The sequence below is a fragment of the Trachurus trachurus genome (assembly GCF_905171665.1).
Source record: "Trachurus trachurus genome assembly, chromosome: 5".
In the NCBI taxonomy this organism is placed as follows: domain Eukaryota; kingdom Metazoa; phylum Chordata; class Actinopteri; order Carangiformes; family Carangidae; genus Trachurus; species Trachurus trachurus.
Genome location: NC_139896.1, coordinates 33,514,211 through 33,536,204, shown reverse-complemented (window position 1 = coordinate 33,536,204; position 21,994 = coordinate 33,514,211). Strand labels below are relative to the sequence as shown.

At 41.9% G+C, this 21,994-nt stretch overlaps 1 protein-coding gene across 2 annotated transcripts in view; it reads right to left on the bottom strand.

Moving 5' to 3' along the window:
* The window catches only part of tox2 (TOX high mobility group box family member 2), a 103,258-nt gene that overhangs the window by 25,370 nt on the left and 55,894 nt on the right, over positions 1 to 21,994 (bottom strand). For both annotated transcript variants that reach the window (XM_083971413.1, XM_083971414.1), the window contains exon 4: positions 6,093 to 6,374. In XM_083971413.1, the coding sequence (XP_083827539.1) occupies positions 6,093 to 6,374 (282 nt within the window). The remainder of the gene's footprint in view (positions 1 to 6,092; positions 6,375 to 21,994) is intronic.

The following is a 21,994-nucleotide window of genomic DNA, read 5'->3' as shown; positions in this document are numbered from 1 at the left end:
CTCTCTTATCATTAATTCATCCAAGCTTGTCTGTGACAAGTTCAGTTGACATTGCAGCTCATATTTCATTCACACAGGCTTGAGGAGCGAGCACCTGCCAGGAGCACTTAATACCCCGCGAGAAATAACACCAGAAAGAAAAGAAAAGAAAACGCAGGCATCCACCCAACTTAACATGGCAATCAGTGTGGGATTAATACTTGATAATTAACCTCAACAACTGTGGATTGTGAGGAAATTCTTACATTTAAACACCGTAACAAAGGAAATACGAGCAAGAATTTGAATATGAATATAGGAGGCAGATCTTCGGGGGGGGGGGGGCACAACCTTCTTTATAAATGAACTGACCCCTCATTCAGGCAGATTCCCGTCTTGTCTCGTGGAAAATAACAAATTAGATAATACCTGGGAGTTTGATGGAGCTAAGGCTGCGTCCGCATAGCTCTTTCTGCTAATACATGGCCATTATGCGTAACATCCCCCAGCTGATAATACATTCATCATCTGTTACATATTCACAACATCACACTCGAGCTGGTTTGATGATGGCTAATATTGCATGCATCATTGAGGAACATGGAGGAGGGAAAAAAAGGAAAAAAAAAAACTTAATCAAAGATAATTTATTCAGGTCATATGAATTTGAGAAGCGTTTTAAATATACCATAATTGAATCTCTTTTCAAACAGATTGCAGATGTAGTTGTCACAGTGCAGGTGTGAGGCTCTTATAAATATATCTATACAGCCGTTAATAAAATAGTTTAGCTTTAGGCCAGTTTCAGTGTAAGTGAAGATTCAACAGACAGCAACAAGGCCACTCGGCTTGTGAGGCCAGAAATGATTCACTAGAAGCAGTAGAGATGTGCATCTTTCTAGGCTGTATTGATAAGATCAATGCAACCTGAGCATGGCTATTAAATGTCTAATGTGTTTTGGAACTTGTAGATGCTATGACAGTGGGGGCATTAACAGAGAGAGGCAGAGAGAGAGAGGGAGAGAGGCCCTGCCAAGTGCATCAGAGCATCAGAGAAAAGAGCTCTCTGAAAGATATCAGGTTTGGCCAGGAGGGGCTTCACTCCACAACACACACACACACACACACACACGTTTGAAAAAAAAAAAGAACACGTATGAATTGAAAATGGCCTCTTTACAAAATTAGAAGAGCACAGTCAATGATGTCTTTCAGGTTTTGAGAGTCAGCAGAGTAGAGGAGAGAAAACCACAAGAAATGGTTGTTAGCTGTTTGTAACGTGACTTCCATCAGCTCCGGATTCTACTGAGTCTATATTTTATTAGTGCATTATGCATTATATTTATTAGTTCACTCCTCTAACAAGTAAGACTGCTGCTAACCACATTCATCTTCAGTGCTGATGAATGTGGCAAATAATTAAAGTTTCTCAAAAACCAAATGATATCATCCATTTTCTATCACAGTGGTATGAAAAAATGATTTTCACATTTAAGAAGTTGGAACCACTTGTATAAAACCTGACCAACAGAAAAACAACATTAGTCAGATCGACTAATTGATTCACTTGAAGCAAGAATTCCCCGCACAGATGAAGCCGAATACAGTTTTCCCCTCTGTGCCACAGACCTCCATTGTTGTCCAAAAACTATGAAAAACAATGAGCCACATTGATTCTCTGGCTAATGTGCTCCTTCATTGCCATGAACACATGGCACTGTCGTTTCCACATACACCATCCTGCTGCTATAAATACCAAATAGAGGGCAGCCAAACATGTTCTGAAGTCTGAAGCTGAAACTTAAGTCCTGAAAATGTTTGAGGGACATTCAACATGTGCAGCTTCTTTTTTTTTTAAATGTAACTACCACATTTTTCGAAGGAAAAAAAAACAAACACTAAACCTCCTTAAGCTTATTCTTCTCTTCGTCTTTGATTTGCATCTAAGTGGGAATCTTTCTGGTTTGAAGGTCCCACACCCACAACTCGGAGTCAAATCCACTGACAGATCTCAGTCTTAACAGCATTTAGTCCAACAGCTCGCCCCAACACCACCACAAACCCAACACACACTATCTGGTCTTCCAGCTCGCCCAGAATGATCAACTGCTGCCGTAACACTGCTCTACTCTAAATCCTTTCTGTTATATAATCGGCCTATTTATTTGATGTTTATATTGTTCCACCTGCAGTGGAGTACTTTCAAACATCCTCGTGCTTGAATCACGTAGGCTCCTATTTAAAAACCAGAGGCTCTCCGGCTTTTGTTGAGGCAGAATAACCTTATTTCACTCAACTGAATTATCTCTAAAATATCTAATAATGAAATCCAGGAGGTACAGAAAACCTGAGGTATATGCTCATTTTGAATAAGAGTTACCTCTTTCCACTTTGCAATTTCTTCTTGCTTTCCTCCCCACAATACCACCCCCACCCCCTCTCTATCCTCACCCCTCCTCTCTTCATCCAACTCTATTGCACTCTTTTCATTGCCCAGCTCACGTATTGAATCTGCCTGATGAAAACAGATCTCACTGCAGCACCACAATAGAATGGCTGATGCAGGAAAGATGAACCCTAATGGATTTTTTTTCAATGTGCTCAAGATTGAATATAAGGCCTGACCTCCAGATGTAGTGGATCCATTTCAACAGCAGAGATATTGTTTATAGTGAAGACACAGAAACACATAGACACACTTGGACATACACACATAACAGTGCAACGTCAACAGCAGCAGCAACATCCCCCCGAAAAAAAAAGGAACATTTTTCTATCTACATAAAACACTCAAACAGTATTTTTTAGCTTCCAAAACAGTCTAAAATTAGAATTAACCCTTGTTATTTATCTAGCCATGTCAAGTGAGGTATTCATAATGATAGCATCTCATGTTTGAACTGCAGAGTTTGCCTAATTACTCTGCGCAACAGACTGTGTCAAGGTGAGGCACCGATTTAATAGACACTCTGCTCTCAGCACAAATGAACCTCTGCTACGGTTTGGTAGTTTCGCCAGGCAGACTATTTGATTTAGAAATTTCTGAGTTTGCTTTATATGCTGCTTTCTGCAGCAAAGTTGAAGCAGTGCCCTGAAAAAAAAAAGACCTTCTATATTGCCGAGGAGTTTCTACTCTCAGAGCCCGTTTGAAATATTGAAATACCTTCAAACATCAAGATTTGGGAGGTTTACTTGCAAAATGTAACCACTGATCACTTGCTTCAAAGCATTTTTTGATTCAGTCTTGTCATTTTTCTTTCTTAATATATTTGCGTTTTGTGTCTTTACTTGCAGAATAAAAAAATAAAAAAACACCCTTTAAACCACCAAGGACTAGTTGTCAGAAGAGCAATCACCGGCATCTGTAGTATATCTTTTAAATATATTTCCATTGTATGCCAGCTGAGCATTTCACATCTCATGTATTTTTATCACACAACCTGCAGTATTCAATCTATGAAAACCAGCGAGTAGCAGTAACAAATATCCTAGACTGCCGAGTGAAAGACTGGCCAATCAACCACTGTCTCTACAGTAAAGGTCATGACCAAAATGTGAAATGGATATTAAGATAAATGGAACATGAATCCAATGCGTAGGAGGGTAATATTCCAACATTATATAGCATGTTTATATTTCAGATCTTTATCAAGCCATATTTTGGCTATGTGCTGACTCTTGTTTATCCTTCTTTCCTCTGTTTATGGTGAACATGATCATACACTCTGCTTGACCTTGATATCTATCTGCATTTGTTGAATGTATAGCGAAGATGATTGATCCTCTTTACCTTTCATTAACGCACCCAAAACACACTGCTGACTTATCGTTCCTGATCACGCCACAAAACAGAGCAATATATAAATCGTGTGTACTATATTATCAACTGCATAGTGGTAATCTATACAGTGCAGCTATGTCTGTATCTGTTTTTGATATCACAGTCAATATGGAGGAATGTACTGTATGAAGAAAATCTGACCTGAAATACCACACAAAAGACACAAAAATCTTTGTATATGTTAATATTGTTGACCATTATGTTCTTTCTTCTTCGCCTAAGTGACTTTCACTGCTGCAGCCCATTAAAAAAAAACCATTCACTTCTGTCCATGTATCAGATGTTATATGAACAGCATTGAGTGCACATCTAACACTATATTTACATTTTATAGAGTAGGATAGAAAAAAAAGCAGGCATTTATTTAAAACCCCAGCCTCAGCTTTACTCAACTACACTTTTAGGGCTACATGTGTTCCATAAAGAAGACAGCGAACTAGTGAGCCTTTGGTTATTGCAACCCATGCATTATGTCACACGCATAAGCTTTACATATATCATTTGTTGTAATAGAAACCTGCTCTATTTTCTGCAGTTCTCATGAATGCAATTATGGTTTGGAGATGCTAATTTGCTGTGGAGCAGGTCGGTGTGGAGCTGAGGGAGTAATCAGCGCGTATTCATGTTTGAAGGCTTGACAGATTGACTGATGCTTGCTGTCGAGGCAGATATGATGCTGATGGATTTACCCACAATCCTTTTTCTCCATGCATCAGAGCTGACATGGTGACCACTGAACAATCATTCAGTTCCTCACTCAGACCCCCCCCCCCCCTCCTGCCCATATTCATGTTTTGAAAATTACATCTACCTTATAAATTGTTTTATTAGATTTTTTAAATTTTTTACTTAAAGGGTGGACATCCTTTAAATAACTGGTTTTGGATGATTTGCAATATCCCAAATTGGAAACCTTTTCCAAAGTCACACTTGTCTGATCTCTCATGTACTCCATTATAATTGCAACCAAGTTTCTGCTTCAGTGTGTGTGTGTGTGTGTGTGTATGTGTGTGTACACATGAGGCCAAATAGTTTTTCTCTCATGTCATGCTGGATATCTCTGATACAAGCAACAAGGCCTTCAAAGTCTTAGAACCCTTTTTTTAATGATCTAAACTAGTGCTCTAAAGCACATTTAGGGTTGTGTCCAAATCCACTTTTAACGATTTAAAGGCGGGAGAAAAAAATTGTAACATGAACTAAACCAGTCTGAGTGCCTGGTGTGTCTGCACCTGATTACAATCTGACAGGGATTTGTCAGGTAGTAGTGAAGGAAGTTTTTGCTTGTGCACCGACAGGCCGTTTGCAGCAGCAGCAGCAGCAGCAGCAGGATTCCACCAAACAGGCTTGCAGTGGGTGTAATGCATTCTTTTACACCCTTGGTTTAATATTTTTGCACCCTCATTTGAAATTTGAATAATAAATGCCAAGTGCTCGGTGGTGGGAGCACAGACTGTGTGGGCATCTCCATGTAGCCCATAGTTACTGTATATGGAGTTCTAACCAACCAGTCTGATGTATGTAGAGGTGTGTGTTGATTCATGTAGCTGGCTGTTGTTTTCAGGTGATTTAATGACACAGTCAACTGTCATGTGTAGTGACACTGTGCTCTGCCTCAACAATGACCACACCTCACTTTGAGACCAACCAACCATGGATCTCAACATGGGAAACTGACGACTGTGTTGATTTGAAACTAGCAAAGACGCAATAGCCTTAAAGGGATAGTTCAACATTTTGGCAAATTGGCCCATTGCCATAATCCCTATAGTCATAGCAGTAGGTTTGCTACCTTTATTTGTCGGTGCAAGCTATTTTTAGAACGGCGGAGCAGAGCCGCGAGCTGCTCAGAGCTACGCTACGGAGGTTCATGGGATGTCTTGGTTTCCCTCATCAAACTCATCAAATACACAATCCAACAACTCCAAAACGCTCTGGTGGACAAGTTGTGACCTGCACATTCACCACGCTATGAGATAATAACAGAACATTACCAGACAGAGTTGTTTTAGAGGGAAATTGCACCGACAAATAAAGGTAACGAACCTACTGCTATGACTATAGGGATTATGGCAATGGGCCAATTTGCCAACATGTTGAACTAGCCCTTTAACCTTTTCCTAAAAAAAGGGTTACATTTAAGTCCAACCCTTTTTTCTTTGAATCTTTTCTTTTTTTTTTTTTTTACTGTCCCAAACATACGTGCCCATTACTGAGCTTTCTGGGCTCTCGGGGCAGCCATGGAACGGTCGAGTCCACAAACGCTACTCACCGAGGGCATTTGGCTGGAAACGAGGTGGCTGTCCTGTGCCAGCATGTTAGACATCATGAGTGTGGGCAGCTCTGGGTAGGAGTACGGGTTGATGAGTCCATTGTGTGGCAGCGAGTGGCAGAGGTAGCCTGTAGAGTCGTGCTCCATCAGGTGAAGAAGAGGAGGCTCGGGGTGGTTAGGTGGAGTGATGGGAGGGATCTCATAGTCTTCATCTCCGTTTCCACTGCCGTTGCCGCCACCGCCGCCTCCTCCCCCGCCGCCACCAGTCTGACCTGTGTAGCTCTGAGTGGAGGGAGAGAGAGAAAGACAAAGTGGTACATAAGATTAGACCTGATAAAGGAGTGTAAATAAGCAGATCAAAGTATTTGGTTTACAGTATCAGAGTTGCAAAGTGAGCTTAAAAAAATCATTTTCCATTTCCCCAATAGGCCATATTGAGTAACTGGAGCTCTTCCAAGGCTTGGGCAGGCATGAGGCTCTCTTTATTGAATCATCAGTATCAAAGAAGACAAAAAGCTACATAACAAAATGTCTATTTTTTTGAAATACCAAAGGTAGAAAAACAGAGATGTTGTGTTTTGGAAAGAAACATCCAATCACCAAACTTAAAATCCTTTGTCTTCTCTGCTAATGGTGAATAAAAGTCAAAACCCAGCACAGTAGTAAAGCTAACAGGGGAACCAGTGGCCCCAGCTCTGAGAAGCTGCCTATATCCAACTACCAAGGAAGTATTTGTATTGAACTTTCTGATTGTTGCTGATTGACAGGCATCGTTTAAAGATCTAAAACAGGAAACACTTCAACCACTGTTCTAGATCAGTGCAAAGTCGTGGTTTCCAGTGCAACTTCACCTACAGTAACTGTAACTGTCACTTATGAAATTCACCTAGGGAAGGAAATGTTCACACCCTTCCCTAAGTTCACCGTATGTGGACATCTTGTTGTTTATCATTGTTTACCTCACTGTAACCCAGTTATAGCCTACACGTACCTCTTACGTACTTAAAATCAAACAGTTCCCAACTGTTAAGAGTAAAATCTTTGACAGGAACCAAGCAACCAACTAACAAATTGAAACCGATGACTAACTTTAAAACTGGCTGTTAAAGCTGTGATACTGTATGAGTGATATGAGTTTTGTGTTGTGGCGACTACCTCATCCATTACTTTCATGAGCCAAGACAACTTGTTGTTTACAGTGTTTGATAGGAAAAAATAGTGAAGACAAATCAGAACTGTGGTGATATGTTTGTGATTGTCTTGTTAACATTTAGCCCAAAACAGCAGCTAATTAACAGAATTCAGTTATCCTCAGATAAACTGATTACTGCATATATAGCTGCTTTGGTCTATCAAAGGAAAAAACAACTTTAAAAGAACTGCAATATACAGTTGATGCTGATCTGACATCAGAAATCCATTGAAATAATTAATTCTCCAACAATATAACTGCATGGAGAAGAATTTATCTGCTGTGTTGACATCCTGTCAACTGACGTTTTCAGTTTCCAGTAAGCCTTCACCAAGCTTTGTAAACTATTTAAATTCTGATCTGTCATTTTGTCAAAGCTGCTGTGATTTAGTTTCAAACATTGAACATCTCATTTTGGAACAAAAAAAACTCAATGCTCAGCGACCGGTAATAAAGAAGACCAACAGCCTCTGTATTTGTGCGCTGTCGCACTAACACAGTAAGTCCAATCAGATCAGAGTTCTGCACAGAGCAAGAAGAAAAGAAAAATAGCAGGGAAATTCAACGGGGAATGAAAAGCAATTTTGTCTGAGACGATCCAACTTGACTCCCATTGTAATGACTGAGTCAAATTAATCATCACAAATAATATTCTGGTGTCAGCCATTCAAGGGTTTTTTAATAGAATTTTTATGATTCATGTCTAGCAGTATACATCAAACAGTCAGTTCTGCAACATTTCTGAAATCAATTCAATATCATCTTTGTGTAGGCTGTCATCCTCAGCAGCAGAGTGGTCATTTATCTCTCAAACAGATACTTTGAGAAAATAAGGGGCACGGGGAGATGGAAGAAAGGAGAAAGGATACAGGGCACATTTTTCCCCCCTTGTTTCTCTCTAGTATGAAGCTTGGTATGAAGCTCTATTGTGTAATCTTTTGGCCATGTATATTACAGGTTTGTTAAGATCGATAGCAGAAGAGGGTGATTTCTACATGATAAATAAGGATTTTTCCTGCTGCGTGGTATAAAAAAAAGAAAAGAAAGAAAGTCTGTTTTAGTGGAGGAAAGAAATCTGCATCAGCACAAAAAACTATCAGCAATGTAAATTTAGTTGTGGTGTAATGTTGGTGTTTGCTCATTTAGAAGTGGTAGCAGCTTTAAATCCTCGAGGTTTTGTGATTTAGAAGTGGGGTAAGCCTTTTGTTTCCACTTGGATCACAGATCCTAGAGCCTTTATATACATGGTGGAGGACAAGTTGTGTTTTTTCCCCCCCAGTATCTTTCAGCAGAATTAAAATATATCTAATGTCTTTTAAATGAATACTCATCTGAGTCTGCGTGTGCAATACCTCCAGCACTAAAACACCCATTTTTAATTTGACCAGAAAAAGGACGTTGGCAGTGTTTTATTGTGAAGAAAGGAGGCAGACACAAACTCAGCATTAACAGCACACTTTCATCTTCCTACATGTTACACCAAATGGAAAAAACAAGACAGGGAGAAAGAGAGAAGTGTGATTGCTTCAATTTGATTTACTCTGTCCTGATATAGCCTTCAAGCCGGTTGATATTAATTTTCTGGACTGTCCTTTGAAGACAGATGTTTTTGTAAACCTTTGGGGATAGTGTTATTGTTTGGTCTAATGGACAAGAAAACGAACATTTCCTGAGATTCAATTTCCCTCATAATTGTTGGAAGGAAACTAAATTGTCTTCTGTAAACATCGGGGCCATTGTGTGAAGTGAGTCCTTGTGTGCGCGTCCCTCGGAGCCCTGTCATCTTTCCCCGCGCCTCGGTTGCCACTGTGGGTGATGACCACTGGTGTAATCTAAAGACCGACCACGCTTAGTCATCATCCAGCATGTTCATCAACCTTTTGTTTTCTCTGGGTGTATAAATATATATCCACGCTGCAGAAACGTTTCCTGGTCTCGTCCGTCGCTTTTGATCGCGCGGAGGGACGAGGAGGACTGAGTGTGTGTCATGTGTTAGATTGCTGTGAAGGCTCATCCACTGCCCTTGATGATAAAATGTAAATACCAAGGACGTTCCCAGTTGGATTGTGGCAAGATAAATTATTCATACGCTTCTATTCAGAATGAGATTGCATGTACAGAACCACATGTACACACTCTGGCTAATGTATACTCTTTTCTCCTTTAAAAGTAAAATCCAAACAAAGGCAATGTATTTGATGGATTGTATAGACCAGCTTGTGTCCTAGTATGGAATTGCCTTTTCAAACAAAAGCCTCCTCTTCTTCTTCCTCTTCTTTTTTTCCCATGAGCTCCTCGTCATTGGTTTACTCGCAATAGTCAAAGCGACCTCCTCCCACTCCCCCCCCCCCCCAAAAAAAAAGCTGCATTACACAGATTCCTTTTTTTTTCCTCACTGAAACATCCTTTATTTTCCTCCTCTGATCAATACCACACACTATAGGGAACATTATTTCCAATACACAGTATGCTCGGTCTGCGCAGTGGGCGAAACACAATCTGTAACATTTTAATTAAGAGACAGATCTCTCGACTGTAAGTGTTACATACCAGCACACCTTTCATTTGAAAGAAACAGATGAATAGACAGTTGGTCTGGGACTGAGAGGGAAAATAACATTGATTGGGGAGCTTTCCAGCTTGTCTTTTTATTTGGCACAGATCTCTGCCTCCCTCTGTAACACTGCCTGAGTATTCAAGGCCTTCTGGAGATGATATTGACTGTGGCTAATGGCTCATTATCTGTACATTCTCCCTCTCATTAGAATATTGTTGTGATGCCTGTAGAAATCCGGATTTAGGACATAACCCAATTAAAATTACATACATCCTATAAAAATGTTCTGCTGTCAAATGTGATTCACAATGGGGAAAAAAGAGACACTGCATGCCTTTTTAGTATTATTAAAACACATCATGTTCTTGGTGTATTGTTGCATTTAGAGCTGAATCAATTAGGCCTGTAATCTGTAAGTCAATTAATATAAGTTAATTAGAAATAAATCCTATGTATATTGGTAATTGATGACTCTTTTTAAGGCATTATTCAACAAAAAGTCTCAATGTCTGCCTGCAGCTTCTTAAATGAGAGGATGTTCTGTGTTTAATGTCACTTTAATTCAATGATTTGTTGATGTTTGGACTAAAAAAGCAAGTTTGAGATGTCACCGTGGCCGCTTGGGAATTTTTTGCTGCTATTTTTGGACATTTCACAGACTAAAAGGGTTAATGGATTAGTCACAGCCCTGTTTGCATTATTTGCTGCTTTCTTAGCGTATTATCTTAAAAGGAATGCCATTATGCAAACATTATTTTGACAGGTGGCCCATGCACTGTGACAAATTTCCTCTCACAAACTTTAGGCATCATGTCACACGCGCCCCCGTGTCGTTACTTCGGTGCCACACACACATGGACGGACGCACAACAGAGAGTTTTGGAGTCTTCCCAAGTCAGCGTTTGTTTCAGGGGAGAGAGAGGGGCGGGACCCGGCAGCTCGGAGACAGACGATGACAGATCTGCCTTACCACTAATGTGCACTTATCTGCCTATTGGAGAGCTTTGTCACAGTGGTGATTTATGCTTTAAAATCCCCCACACACCACCGCCGCTTCCATCACCTCCCGACACTCTCCGTTCCAACACCTTCCCCGTATCCGCCGCGCAGCACTCCAAAAACACAGAGACAAAGTCAGTGTCCCGTTATCTCTCCTTTCCACGCAGTCCGGTTCGCAAAAGGAGACGCCGGATTTATCTTTGGGAAGAATTTGAGAGCTCCATCTATTTTCATTCACTCTGCCATCGCTCTCCCGAAGGCAGATTATACTGTATATTTATGAATGATCCTGTTTACTAGTGTACACAGAGCTCTTGTTTTAATGTAACGGCAGAGGCAAACAGTGCTGTCAGGGTACAGAGATCACTTACTAATCTGAACAGCATGAACTGTTCTGCTATTTCTGTTTATTAGGCTGTTTGTTTTTGATACCCCCCCCCCCCCCCCCTCCCTCCTCCTCTTGCTCTCTCTTTCTCTCTCTGTCTCTCCTCTTCCCCTCTTGTTACCCATCCATCTCTTTCCGTCAACTCAGGCTTAATTAAAGCCATAGCTGTTCTTCTGCTACAATATCATGTCAAGGGGTATCAACACACCACAAAGCCTTCGCTAGCAGAGAGGGAGGGGAGGGGGGGGAGAGGGCCGGAGATTCAGTTACAGCCATCCTACACCTCCACTCTCCTCTTCCTCCTCTTGCCTGGCCCAACCCCAGCCCATGTACTGAGCCCCAAACAGTTCTGGTCCTTGCAATAACCACTCCCCCCCACCCCCCCACCACCCTCACCCCCATCATGTCATCTCATCTCTCCCTAAAACAGCCCAGCTGCATTATTTATCTGTCACTATGTTTCTGTTTGGAAATCCTGAAAGGGCGCGGTGTGGGTATATGGGGATGCTAAACTACTGTGTACTTGGTTTCTGTTGGGCGAATGAACAGGATGGGAGGATGGGTGGGAAGAGTGGAGGGACGGTGGGAAAGAGAGAGAGAGGGAGAGGGAGATGGGGAGGCAGCTTGGGAGTGAGACAGGAAGAAAGTATTGTCAAAGAAATGCTTTTTCGAGGAAATAAAATCCAGCGACTATCTCCTCGGCAGCAGCCACAGCTATGTGACAGAAACGATGCTGCTCTGTGACAAAAATGCTTTTTATTTATCATTATGGGAGGGAAAATATGGGGGGAGAATAATGAAGCTGAGCACCAACCACCCAAAGTCCACAGATACAGACGGCCCCATTCACCCCGGATACTGAGCTGATTACTAACTAACTTCCCATTGACTAAAACCAGCCTTTCTACGTAAATGCATACATTTCCCCCCTTTTCTTTTATGTTTCCTTTCCGTCTTCTCCCCCGTGTATCCCGTTCCCTTTGCTCGTCTCACTTCTCAGTCAAGGTCAGGAGGTCATCCTCATCTGATCGTGTGTCAGAGCAGATTAAAATCAGAGCTTTTGTGCCATGTCATATTTCATTATGCATTTGACTCATCTCGCAGGTCAATGGGTCAGTGTGATTTGATTGGATGACAGAAATGATATAATTTGTGTTTAACCCTAGGCTGTATGAAGCTCTGAGTGGCGTACTAATGCATTTTGCAAAGACGGGGCAGGCCCTCTCCACAAGCGACTAATTTGAAGTGGCACACCACAGAGTTGAAGGAGAGCCAGCGCTATTGCACAACATGCTGAGGTTATAAGGGAGGCTTTATCAAATAATAAACACAACCTCCCTTGTGCCTCCGTTTCTGTCTGTCTCTCGCACGCTTTCTCTTTTTTGCTCTGCAAACTGCTGCAAGTGCCCAGACATTAACTGCTTTCCGCGCCTAATGCCTCACTTTTACCCTCCATTTTTCTTTCTTTATCAATTTGAGTCACCGAAAATATGTCACTGACCCTCTTCTCTCTTGTTTTTCTACTTCTCTCTGTCTCTGTTCCTTCCTCACAGTCTAATAGCACTTGATTTTGGCAAGAGAGGAGACTAATGGAGAAGTGCTGTCAGCAACAACAACCACATCATTATTGCTGTACATTCAACTGGAACACAAACAACATTTAAATAGCTCCCAAATGGAAATGGAATAGAACAGAATAGATATGTAACGGTGACAAAAAAACAAAAAACAATCAGCCATTATTTTAAAGGGGGGGGTGATAACAACAGGTTTTTATTGTTTAATAAGTAATCATCTATTTATATTTTCTTCTGTTGGTTTGTGCCATATTAGAGTTCAGGACCTTGTGGTCGTAATGATATGCAGATGCTGCCCTGTGTTAGTGAAAACTCAACTGCGATCTCCACTAATGCGGTCGGAAAACAAACCATGGGTGCACAAGATAGCTCAGGTTTCCCAATAGTCATCTAGAGTGATTGTGATGCCGATGTTGATACTGCTGTTGGTGATGGCGGAGGGATGGAAAGGGAGGGAGGGAGGGTGGATGGAGTAGAAAACAGAGACGGAGGAGCACAAAAGAAGGAGGGGGGGAGGGGCGGCTCCAACATTTCAAATGAGGACCATAATCAAACTTATTGCCTGACTGGGTGAATCTAGGATTACAATGTTACATTGGCAGACATATAGTCTTATTTCCAGTCTCCTCTGTCTCTTCTGTTCAGAGCAGCCATGTCTCATGGAGAAGGAGGCCTGTTCTTTTTTTTTTTCTTTCTTTCTTTCTTTTTTTCTTTTTTTTAAACTTTGGTCATTGGCACACGACTAACTGTTCTGCACGACTTAACAACAGCCACTGCTACTGCTGACCACACAGAAGCTGCCTGGAGACTTGACCAAATAAAGAAAAAGCAGCCGGTCAACTGTTTTTTAATTTTTAATGACTCCTCAGTTATCTACTTTTCCTTCGCTCACTGTCAAAATCATTATTAGCATGTAGACAATGGTGCGTCTGTGTCTGAATGACAAACCTAATTATTGTTAGAAGAACAAGTAAATGGACAAAAAAAAAAAAAAACAGCACAATAAAGGGTTGGTGGATCTGTACCGACTGACTCTAACAATGTTGAAAATAACAAAGGGAGCGCTGATGGCGCAGTCATCCAAACAAATGTGCATTATTCTGAGAATTGTTAGGATCCTGTCACCCACAAATAACTCTGCTTTACACCAGGAGAAGGAGGGTGTAAAGTGCATGTGGCTGGTGTATGTGTGTGTGAAATATGTATCTACATGCATTTCTGCCTGAACAAAACTGAGAGTAATAGCTTTTGAAATCTTTTGTGCACATTTTGTAGGTATCCATGATTTTTTTTTATATTTCTGAACAAAAACCTTCTGTCTGCTGTGTAGTGAATGTGCATGTGTGTATGTGTGTGTGTGTGTGTGTGTGGTGTCAGTGTGTTCTTAAGTGTCTCCCCTGCCTGGTTCAGAGTCAATGAGGCTGTGTATCGGAGGCTGGCACAGCTGGTGGGAGCAGGAGACAAACATCTGGACCCTCGTACTCTTGGTGCCATTGTTAATAAGAGGCTGGTGGGGAATGGAGGGGAGTGGAGGAGACAGCTCTCCAGTGTCAATGAACCTCCCTGTCTCTCACTAGAGCTCTGCACTGCAACTCATACTTGATGCATCACAAAAGTGTCCACGAAGGGGCCTCCACCGCATCGCAGTGCATCCACCACTCACATGTCAGAGTTAAATCCCAACAAGCACAGTTAAACGGGCCTGACTGTTGTCGTTTTTAGCAACGTTAGCAGTGTGCCTCTGGGGATGGCATGTCTGACTTTTTTTTATCAACTCCACAACTATTGCACGGATTGCCATGAAATTCGGTGCAGACAGTGGTACAGAGTGTCTGCACCGACATCACTTGTGCATTTGAAATTGTTCAGTACTTTGTTCAGTACTTTGGTTCATGACCAGTTTTGAAATTCCCCTCAAAATGGCACTCCCCCACCGGTCTCGGCTGCACTTTATGTTCAGCGCTAGTCAGCAAATGAAAGCGTGCTAAAATGCTATATCTTTGTCCACATGTGAAACAGTTCTAACAGCTCTGTTATCCCTTCTCTTGTGTTCGGGTCACCGGTGACCCATTTTCAGGTTTTAAATGCATAAAGTACCACATAGATTTGTTTATAGCATCAATGCTTTTTTTTCACAAATTTCTAAAATGCTCTGGTTAAAATGATGACATTTGTGGTGTTAGGGTCAATTTTGACCGGGTTATAACTATAAGAACAATAATGCGAGTTAAAACTTAAATCATATGTGCAAAACCAACCTCTTCATGGATAAGGAAGCCTAACAATGTAACCAAGAGATGAGAAACAAATGAGATGATAAATAATTGTTTAAGTGTGTTTTACAGCTGATTTAAGACTTGGGTCAAAACTGTCCCTAACACCATAAATGGTAGCAGAAAGCTGACAGGAAGGTTTGATTGAAGCCAAGGGGTATACTGACAAAAAAAAGGCCCAGGGGCCCACACCAAAAATATTGAAACCAATATTTTCATGGATAATGAAGCCTGACAATGTAACCAAGAGATGAAAAACAAATTGAATGAAAAAAAAAAGTTTTTATGCGACTACAGACTCTTACTCATGTTAACTCAGGACAGGTCAATTAATCTCTGCTTGACTATTGTCTAAACATGGTTCACTCCACTTGTGTTGCACTACTAAAGGCTCAAAACCGACGCATAAATATAAATATAATCTAAAAATATTCTGCCGTTGGGCTACTTGCCCAGCGCTTTGTACCAGTATCTTTGCTGTGTGTTGTTTAACAAGGTTAGCAAGAAGAAAAAAAAAAACATTATCTCTGAAGAGAGAGGAACTAGCCTAAGTCAACACAGATTGATGTCAGCTCAGGGCTTTCTTTATACCTGCGTCAATAATTAACCAAGTATATTTGCGAACAAATCTTGGTTCAATGGAACATTTTCCTCTCCAATAACCTGTAGGTTTTTTTTTTCACAGCTCTTAGGGCAATGCAGTTGAAAGCAACTTTTCTTGAGTTTTATTTTTGTAAGAGATCTCTGTGGTTATGAAAACGCTAAACAGGCACTTGGCATTTCATGTCGGCCATGTGATCTAGAGCATGAGTGAGTGTTTGGTCTCTCATCATTCTATCCAGTGGGGTGAGAGGCCTAGACAAACACATTAAGGTTGCCATTAGTTTCATCTGATCACCTGGGGCAACAGGGGGATGGACAGCTTGGCAGAGCGAGGGCCTTACACAAATATACAGCTGTGCATTTATACGTGGTGCCATGTCAGATGAGTATTTCAAACAGAGGGCTTTTAAACGGGGCAAGAGCGTGAGAGGAGAGTGAGTTGGGTTGGGGGGGAGGGCTTGGGGAGGGGGGGGGTCCAAATGACTGTAAAAAGGCCACGGGGAGAGAGAGCTTTCCATCTTTCTGCTGCCGCGACAAATATGCCTGCACATCTTTTTGCTTTGTCTCCGCTCCCTGCTTCGTCAGCGAACAGCTATAGAAATATTTTGGCAGGCTGCTCTTTGTTTTCATTTTCACAAAAGATGTAGGGAGGGAATGAGAGAGAGGGAGGGAGAGAGAGAAAGAGAGAGAGAGGGGGAGGGGGGGAGAGGGGAGAGGGGAGGGGGCAGGTGAGAGAGGTGCCGGGTAGGAAAGGTGAAGGGATGTTGTCAGAGGCTCGGGGAGAAAAGGAGGATGAAGAGAGGAGAGAGAGATTGGATATAGGGAGGGAGGGAGGGGGAAGGCAGGAGGGAGAGTTGAGGGGAGAGAAGAGAAGAGGTGAGGCAGGAGGAGAAGAGGAACTGCTGGGAAGTAGGAAGGGGAGGGAGGCTCGCAAATGAACCATGTACCAAATAAAGCAGGTGAGGTGGCATTAAAGGGGGAGCAGGCGGGGGATTGGGAAGATTGGGGTGACAAGTAGAGGGTGAGGCACAAAGTGGGAGAATCAATAGGAAGAGGAGGGGGCAGGTGGAAGCGCAGGGAAGGAGGAGCCTGCCACTCTGGTCCCCAGCTCCAATCTAAACAGCAGGAGGAAGCTGTAAATCAGACTAATGCGGCCGAGCTGTAATTCAGACCAGCAGGGCCAGGGCGCTGGTGCAGGGACCCCGAACGGCCGGAGTTTACAAAACGCCGCCGCAAGGCTTTAATCAGCGCAACGATCCGAAGATACCGTCTCCCCCAATCAGCGGGCTTCCTGTCAGTCACACACGGCTGAACCCGACCAATCACGCTCGGCCGTGGATCCAGACATGCCGGCTGGGCTTTGGGCTGCAGCCAAACAAGAGAATTACTCATCTAAACTGGAAAGGTGGAATGGGCCTTTAATTCAGAGCATAGAGGGACGAGGTGATAGATTTGTCAAAGGTTGGACATAAAAGACTGCGGGATCATGTTCTACAATGGTTCATCAGAAACATATGGGGGAAAGATGAGAGACACATGGGAGCCGTAGAGGATGACTTAATCATATTTATCAGACTGGAGTTTCTAGAAGTTTAAGCACTAAAACTCAGCAGACATCATATCTGTTAACAAGGGCTCTTACACCACTAAATCTTTCATTAGAAGCGTTTAGGGAGAATAAAAATAACGTGAAGACCTCATTATAGTTCAGTCTGTCACAGTGTTTTACAAACTTAATAATAATCACATCTGTTTGCTGCCGTATATATATATATATATATATATATATATATATATATATATATATATATATATATATATATATATATATATATATATATATATATATATATATATATATATATATATATATAAAAAAAAGACTTCCCATCAAACTGTGATCTGTCTCTGCTTCTATGAGTCTCACAGATTTGCTGCTGGCACTCGAACACCTCCCTCTAATTACGATTACAACACCCCAGGGGCCAGCACAATCGTTGCCAGCGTTGACTTACAACATAATAACTGGGATGAGAAATGGCATCAAAACTTACGGTACCAAAAAAAAAAAAAAAAAGCATTGATTTGAGCTCCCGACATGTAAAACAGGCAGACAAACTTTCAAATCGCTCGTTACCAGGAGCTGCCTTTTCATACCTGCATTTTTACTAAAAGGGGAAGGAGGGCAATGCATTAACTTAAAAGTGAGTGGAAAATGCAAATGTAGTCCACTTTATCATCGGGCATTCAAACAGACCCTTTCAACTCGGCAATCCATAATGTTTCAGCTTTGATGCTCAGGAAATGGCCACAGCTTGGAGGTAACGCCGAGCTGGATTCTGCTCCACTTGTAGTGGGACTAGTGTGACTGGCTGGGCTACACACATACACACACACACACACACACACACACACACACACACACTGTGCATGTTAAAACCACATGCAGCGTCTTGGCAGCAAAGACGCTACAGCGGCAGCCAATCAATAAAACCTTGTTACGCTAATTGCAAGATCATAATCTCCGTTCCTACTTCTGCTGAATATCCAAACAGTCACTCCATTAGCCGAATTATTCCCCTGCGCAGTTTCTCCATCTCTCTTTCTAACCCCCCCACACCCATCACCACCACCACCCTCTCTCTCTCTCTCTCTCTCTCTCTCTCTCCTCCTTTCCATTTCTTTCTCGTGTTCTTTTTTTTTCTTCCTGTGACATATTTCTCTCAAACAGCAGTTCTGCTAAATGAATTCATAAGTCAGGGAGAAACACATCAAAGCGAAGCATTGTCAAGGTAAAGTGCTGATGAAGTATACTGTTTCTTTCACTTTGCTGCGCAGCTATGAGAAGGCATCTCCACAGTGCATTATCTTTGATCGCATCGCTTCTCCACTGTTCTGGTAAGTGTTAGCAAGAGAAATCCCACTTCAGGTGAAGGTCTACTAAGACCTTTATAATAATAATAAAAAAAGGCTCTCTACTCAGGAGGTGCTCTTCCACTTCCCACTGTTGAGATTTCATGTGTCTAGTGTGTCTCTTTTCATGCTTGAGATTCACATCAAGCCTCTCACAAACAACGCCAAAATAAAGCTCCTCGTCGCTGGCTACTCTCTTCTACATTGTTGCCACGACAATGGTCAGTGGCCACGGGGGCAGACAAAGAGCTTGTTGATGCCAAGACCAAGGTCCCTGACCTTGTCATTGAATCACTAACACTTTGTCACTCCGCCGGGGGAGAGGAGAGAGACAGGAAGAAGCACTGCAGAGAACTACGCAGGGTCAGAATACGATGTTCATGGGAACATCGATATGACAATGGCACTGACCCTGTTTCCTTGTGACTCATCACGAGAACATACCCATCGAAGCATTTCACTATCTGATGTGGTTACTTGGTCTGAATTACCACGCTTTCATCCTATGTGAGTGCACCTATGTATAAGAAACGTATTGATATAGGTGTGCCAGATTAAATAGAGCAATTACATGGAAGTAGGAGACAGCCGAGCACTGAAAAACACACTTTCACACAGTTTGGAGGTGGAACCGCTGACCCAAATGCATTTAAATGCAATGGAAGGAGGGAGATGGGGGGGCTAAGAGAGAAAATGACTGAGAGAAAGAGCAAAAGAGGGGGAGTCACAGAGAGAGTGGGAGAAAGAAAGATGGAGAAGAGAAGTCAGATAATAAAGCAGCAAGCACAGAAAAGTAAGCTTTAGGCTGTATGATTTGTTTTTCTTCAAGATGGAATATATTAAGGATAATGCAGCTAATGTATACACTCTACAACGTGTTTCTTGAGTGAAACTAGTTAATAAACAATGATCCCTTCAGCTATCTATCCCTAAGTTTCCTTCACCAAGTCCACTCGCAAACAATGCAAGCATAAACACAGTTACAGTTTCTTCATGTACTTTAAACTTAACTTTAACCAGTCAAGCACCTAATCTGCAGAAACATGCTTGTTTATCTACCGTACAGGCTGCTTTTTTGTTATTGGCATAGAAGAAACTAATTTTCGTTGGACACAAAATGATGGACCATCATTTGTGATTGGGATCCATTTTACCAAATCTATACTTTCTTCTAACTCTCAGCAGGTTTTGAGTCTGTAGTGTGTTAACAATGAAAATAGTATAAAAATAAGTACACAAAACAATCAATGTGCACACTCAATCTGTATGAGCAGTCTCCCACAGTGCTGCTCCCAAAGGAAATGTAGGAGCTGCTGCTGTAACAGCAGGACAAAGTTTCACACTGGTGGATGGCGGTAAATGAGCTACAGGAACATCTCAGAAAAAACTAACTGTTAATTAATAAATACAAGATAATTGCAGCCTTGTTTAATTAGCAGTATTGTATCATTTCCTGTGTGGAGTGTTTAAATATGTTAATTTCATGTATGTACATGTATCTATGTATGTATGCATTAATAACCATGTTAATTTAATGCATGTTAAGATTAAAAACAGTATTTGCTATGTACATTTAGTATACATTATTGATTACAGATCTTACTCCATCAAGCATTACTGATGTTTTTTATGTATGCTGTTCCAGCCTGGACACACTACAAGCTTAAAAGCTGCTCAAAAGAAAGTGGAATTAGCTAAGGAGGCGCATATCAGTGTTTTTTTTTTTTTTTGTTGCTATTTCTCCCATCTCTATGTGTTGTTGTCGGCGTGTGTGTCCACCCCTAAGGCCCTCCCTGGTTCGAGCTGTCAGAGGGAAGGAGAGGCTAAACTTGGTGAAGCGGAGAATAGAGCAAGGCACATGTCAAATATGAGGGGATCTTGAGTAAACAAAGTCTAACACAGAGCAAAGCAAAATCGTCTCTCATCCCCATCACTTCGTCTTTCATGCTGTTTCCCACTCTTTGTCATCCTTGCTTCCTTGATCCCTACCTTCCTCTCTCTCTCTCTCTCTCTCTCTCCTCCCCATCACCGCTCCCTGTGTCTGTCCTCCATGCAACATTTGCGATATTTTATCTGTCCCCGTGTAATTCAGCAAAAACACATTGTGCGCATCAGCATGACTTGTAATCAGTCAATCAGCACTGCAGTAAAACTTCATGTGCCGAATCAAAATAGGCGATAAAAGCACTTGTTGAGTTCTTTTTCTTTTCTTTTTTTTTTTAGACAGCCAAGGATCTGCATGGTGAATCTGTCAGATAACAGCACTATCCTACTGAAATTCACTTTGTGGCAGACATATTTGTTCCCAGAGATATCTCAATAAACTTTAGGAATCATGGAGCAGGAGAAGCAGCATTAGCAGCTCTGTCTCACTCTAGGCCCCCAGCCACACTTTAACAAACCAGAGCATTAAGAAATTAAGCAAAACGGCGAATGCAACAGAAACTCACAACTACTGTAGCCTATGGGTCGGTCCTAATAATTGCAATTGACAGGGACAAATTCCCTGTTCCCCAGTGTATGTCAGATGGGCTTATTCCCAAACTCCACAAATCCCTCTGTCCAAACACAACCATATGGTCTCCCAGTTGTTCACAACCAGCTGTGCTACAGTGTATCTGGCATGGTTGCCATGTTCTGTAGAAGAGCACGGACTCCCCCTCCATTGTAACTTAATAAATCCTTTGTAATGAGGCCAAAACTCACTCAGATGAAGCAGCCTTTTCTGCTTGGCTTTTACCAGCGAAAAGCCAGAAGTGAAAATAGAGTGCGCAGAGTATGATTGCATAATTGGGATATAGTGAATTTGAATTTTATGATGGCATAGTTAGCTTAAAGGTCCCATATTATGCTCTTTTTAATCAATTTCACTCAGCTGTCAGACGTCCAACTAAACTGTATTCGAAATGTATTGCCCCAAACTGATCCGTGGTCCTGAATGGCAGCTGTCTCAAAGTCGCTCAAATGAGCTCTGCTGAGAACAAGCTGTTTCTGTGCCTGTACCTTTAAATGTTAATGAGCTCCGTCTGTCACAGCCTTGCCTTGCCCCTCTCAGCCAATCAGAGGCCTAGTAAGGCGGGTCTTGGCGTGGCCATAGTAGGAAAGATTCTGCCTCAGGGACAGGATGTGGCTAACGATAGCATGGGCTAATGTTTATGGGTGGATGTATCACTATAGCCAGAGCGATTGATATAACAGCGTGGCGACAGCTCTTGACGTCGCCGCCAGTGCGGTCTCGTGGTTCATGTAGCTCACAATAGTCCCAAACTAGGCTTGAAACAACGTTCAAAACACACACAGCCAGTATCACAACTAAGCATAAAGTCCGCTTAGCTCAATGCTAACGTATAATGTGAAACCTCATAGACGGGCTAACAGAAATTAGCATCGGCTGTCGCCGTTT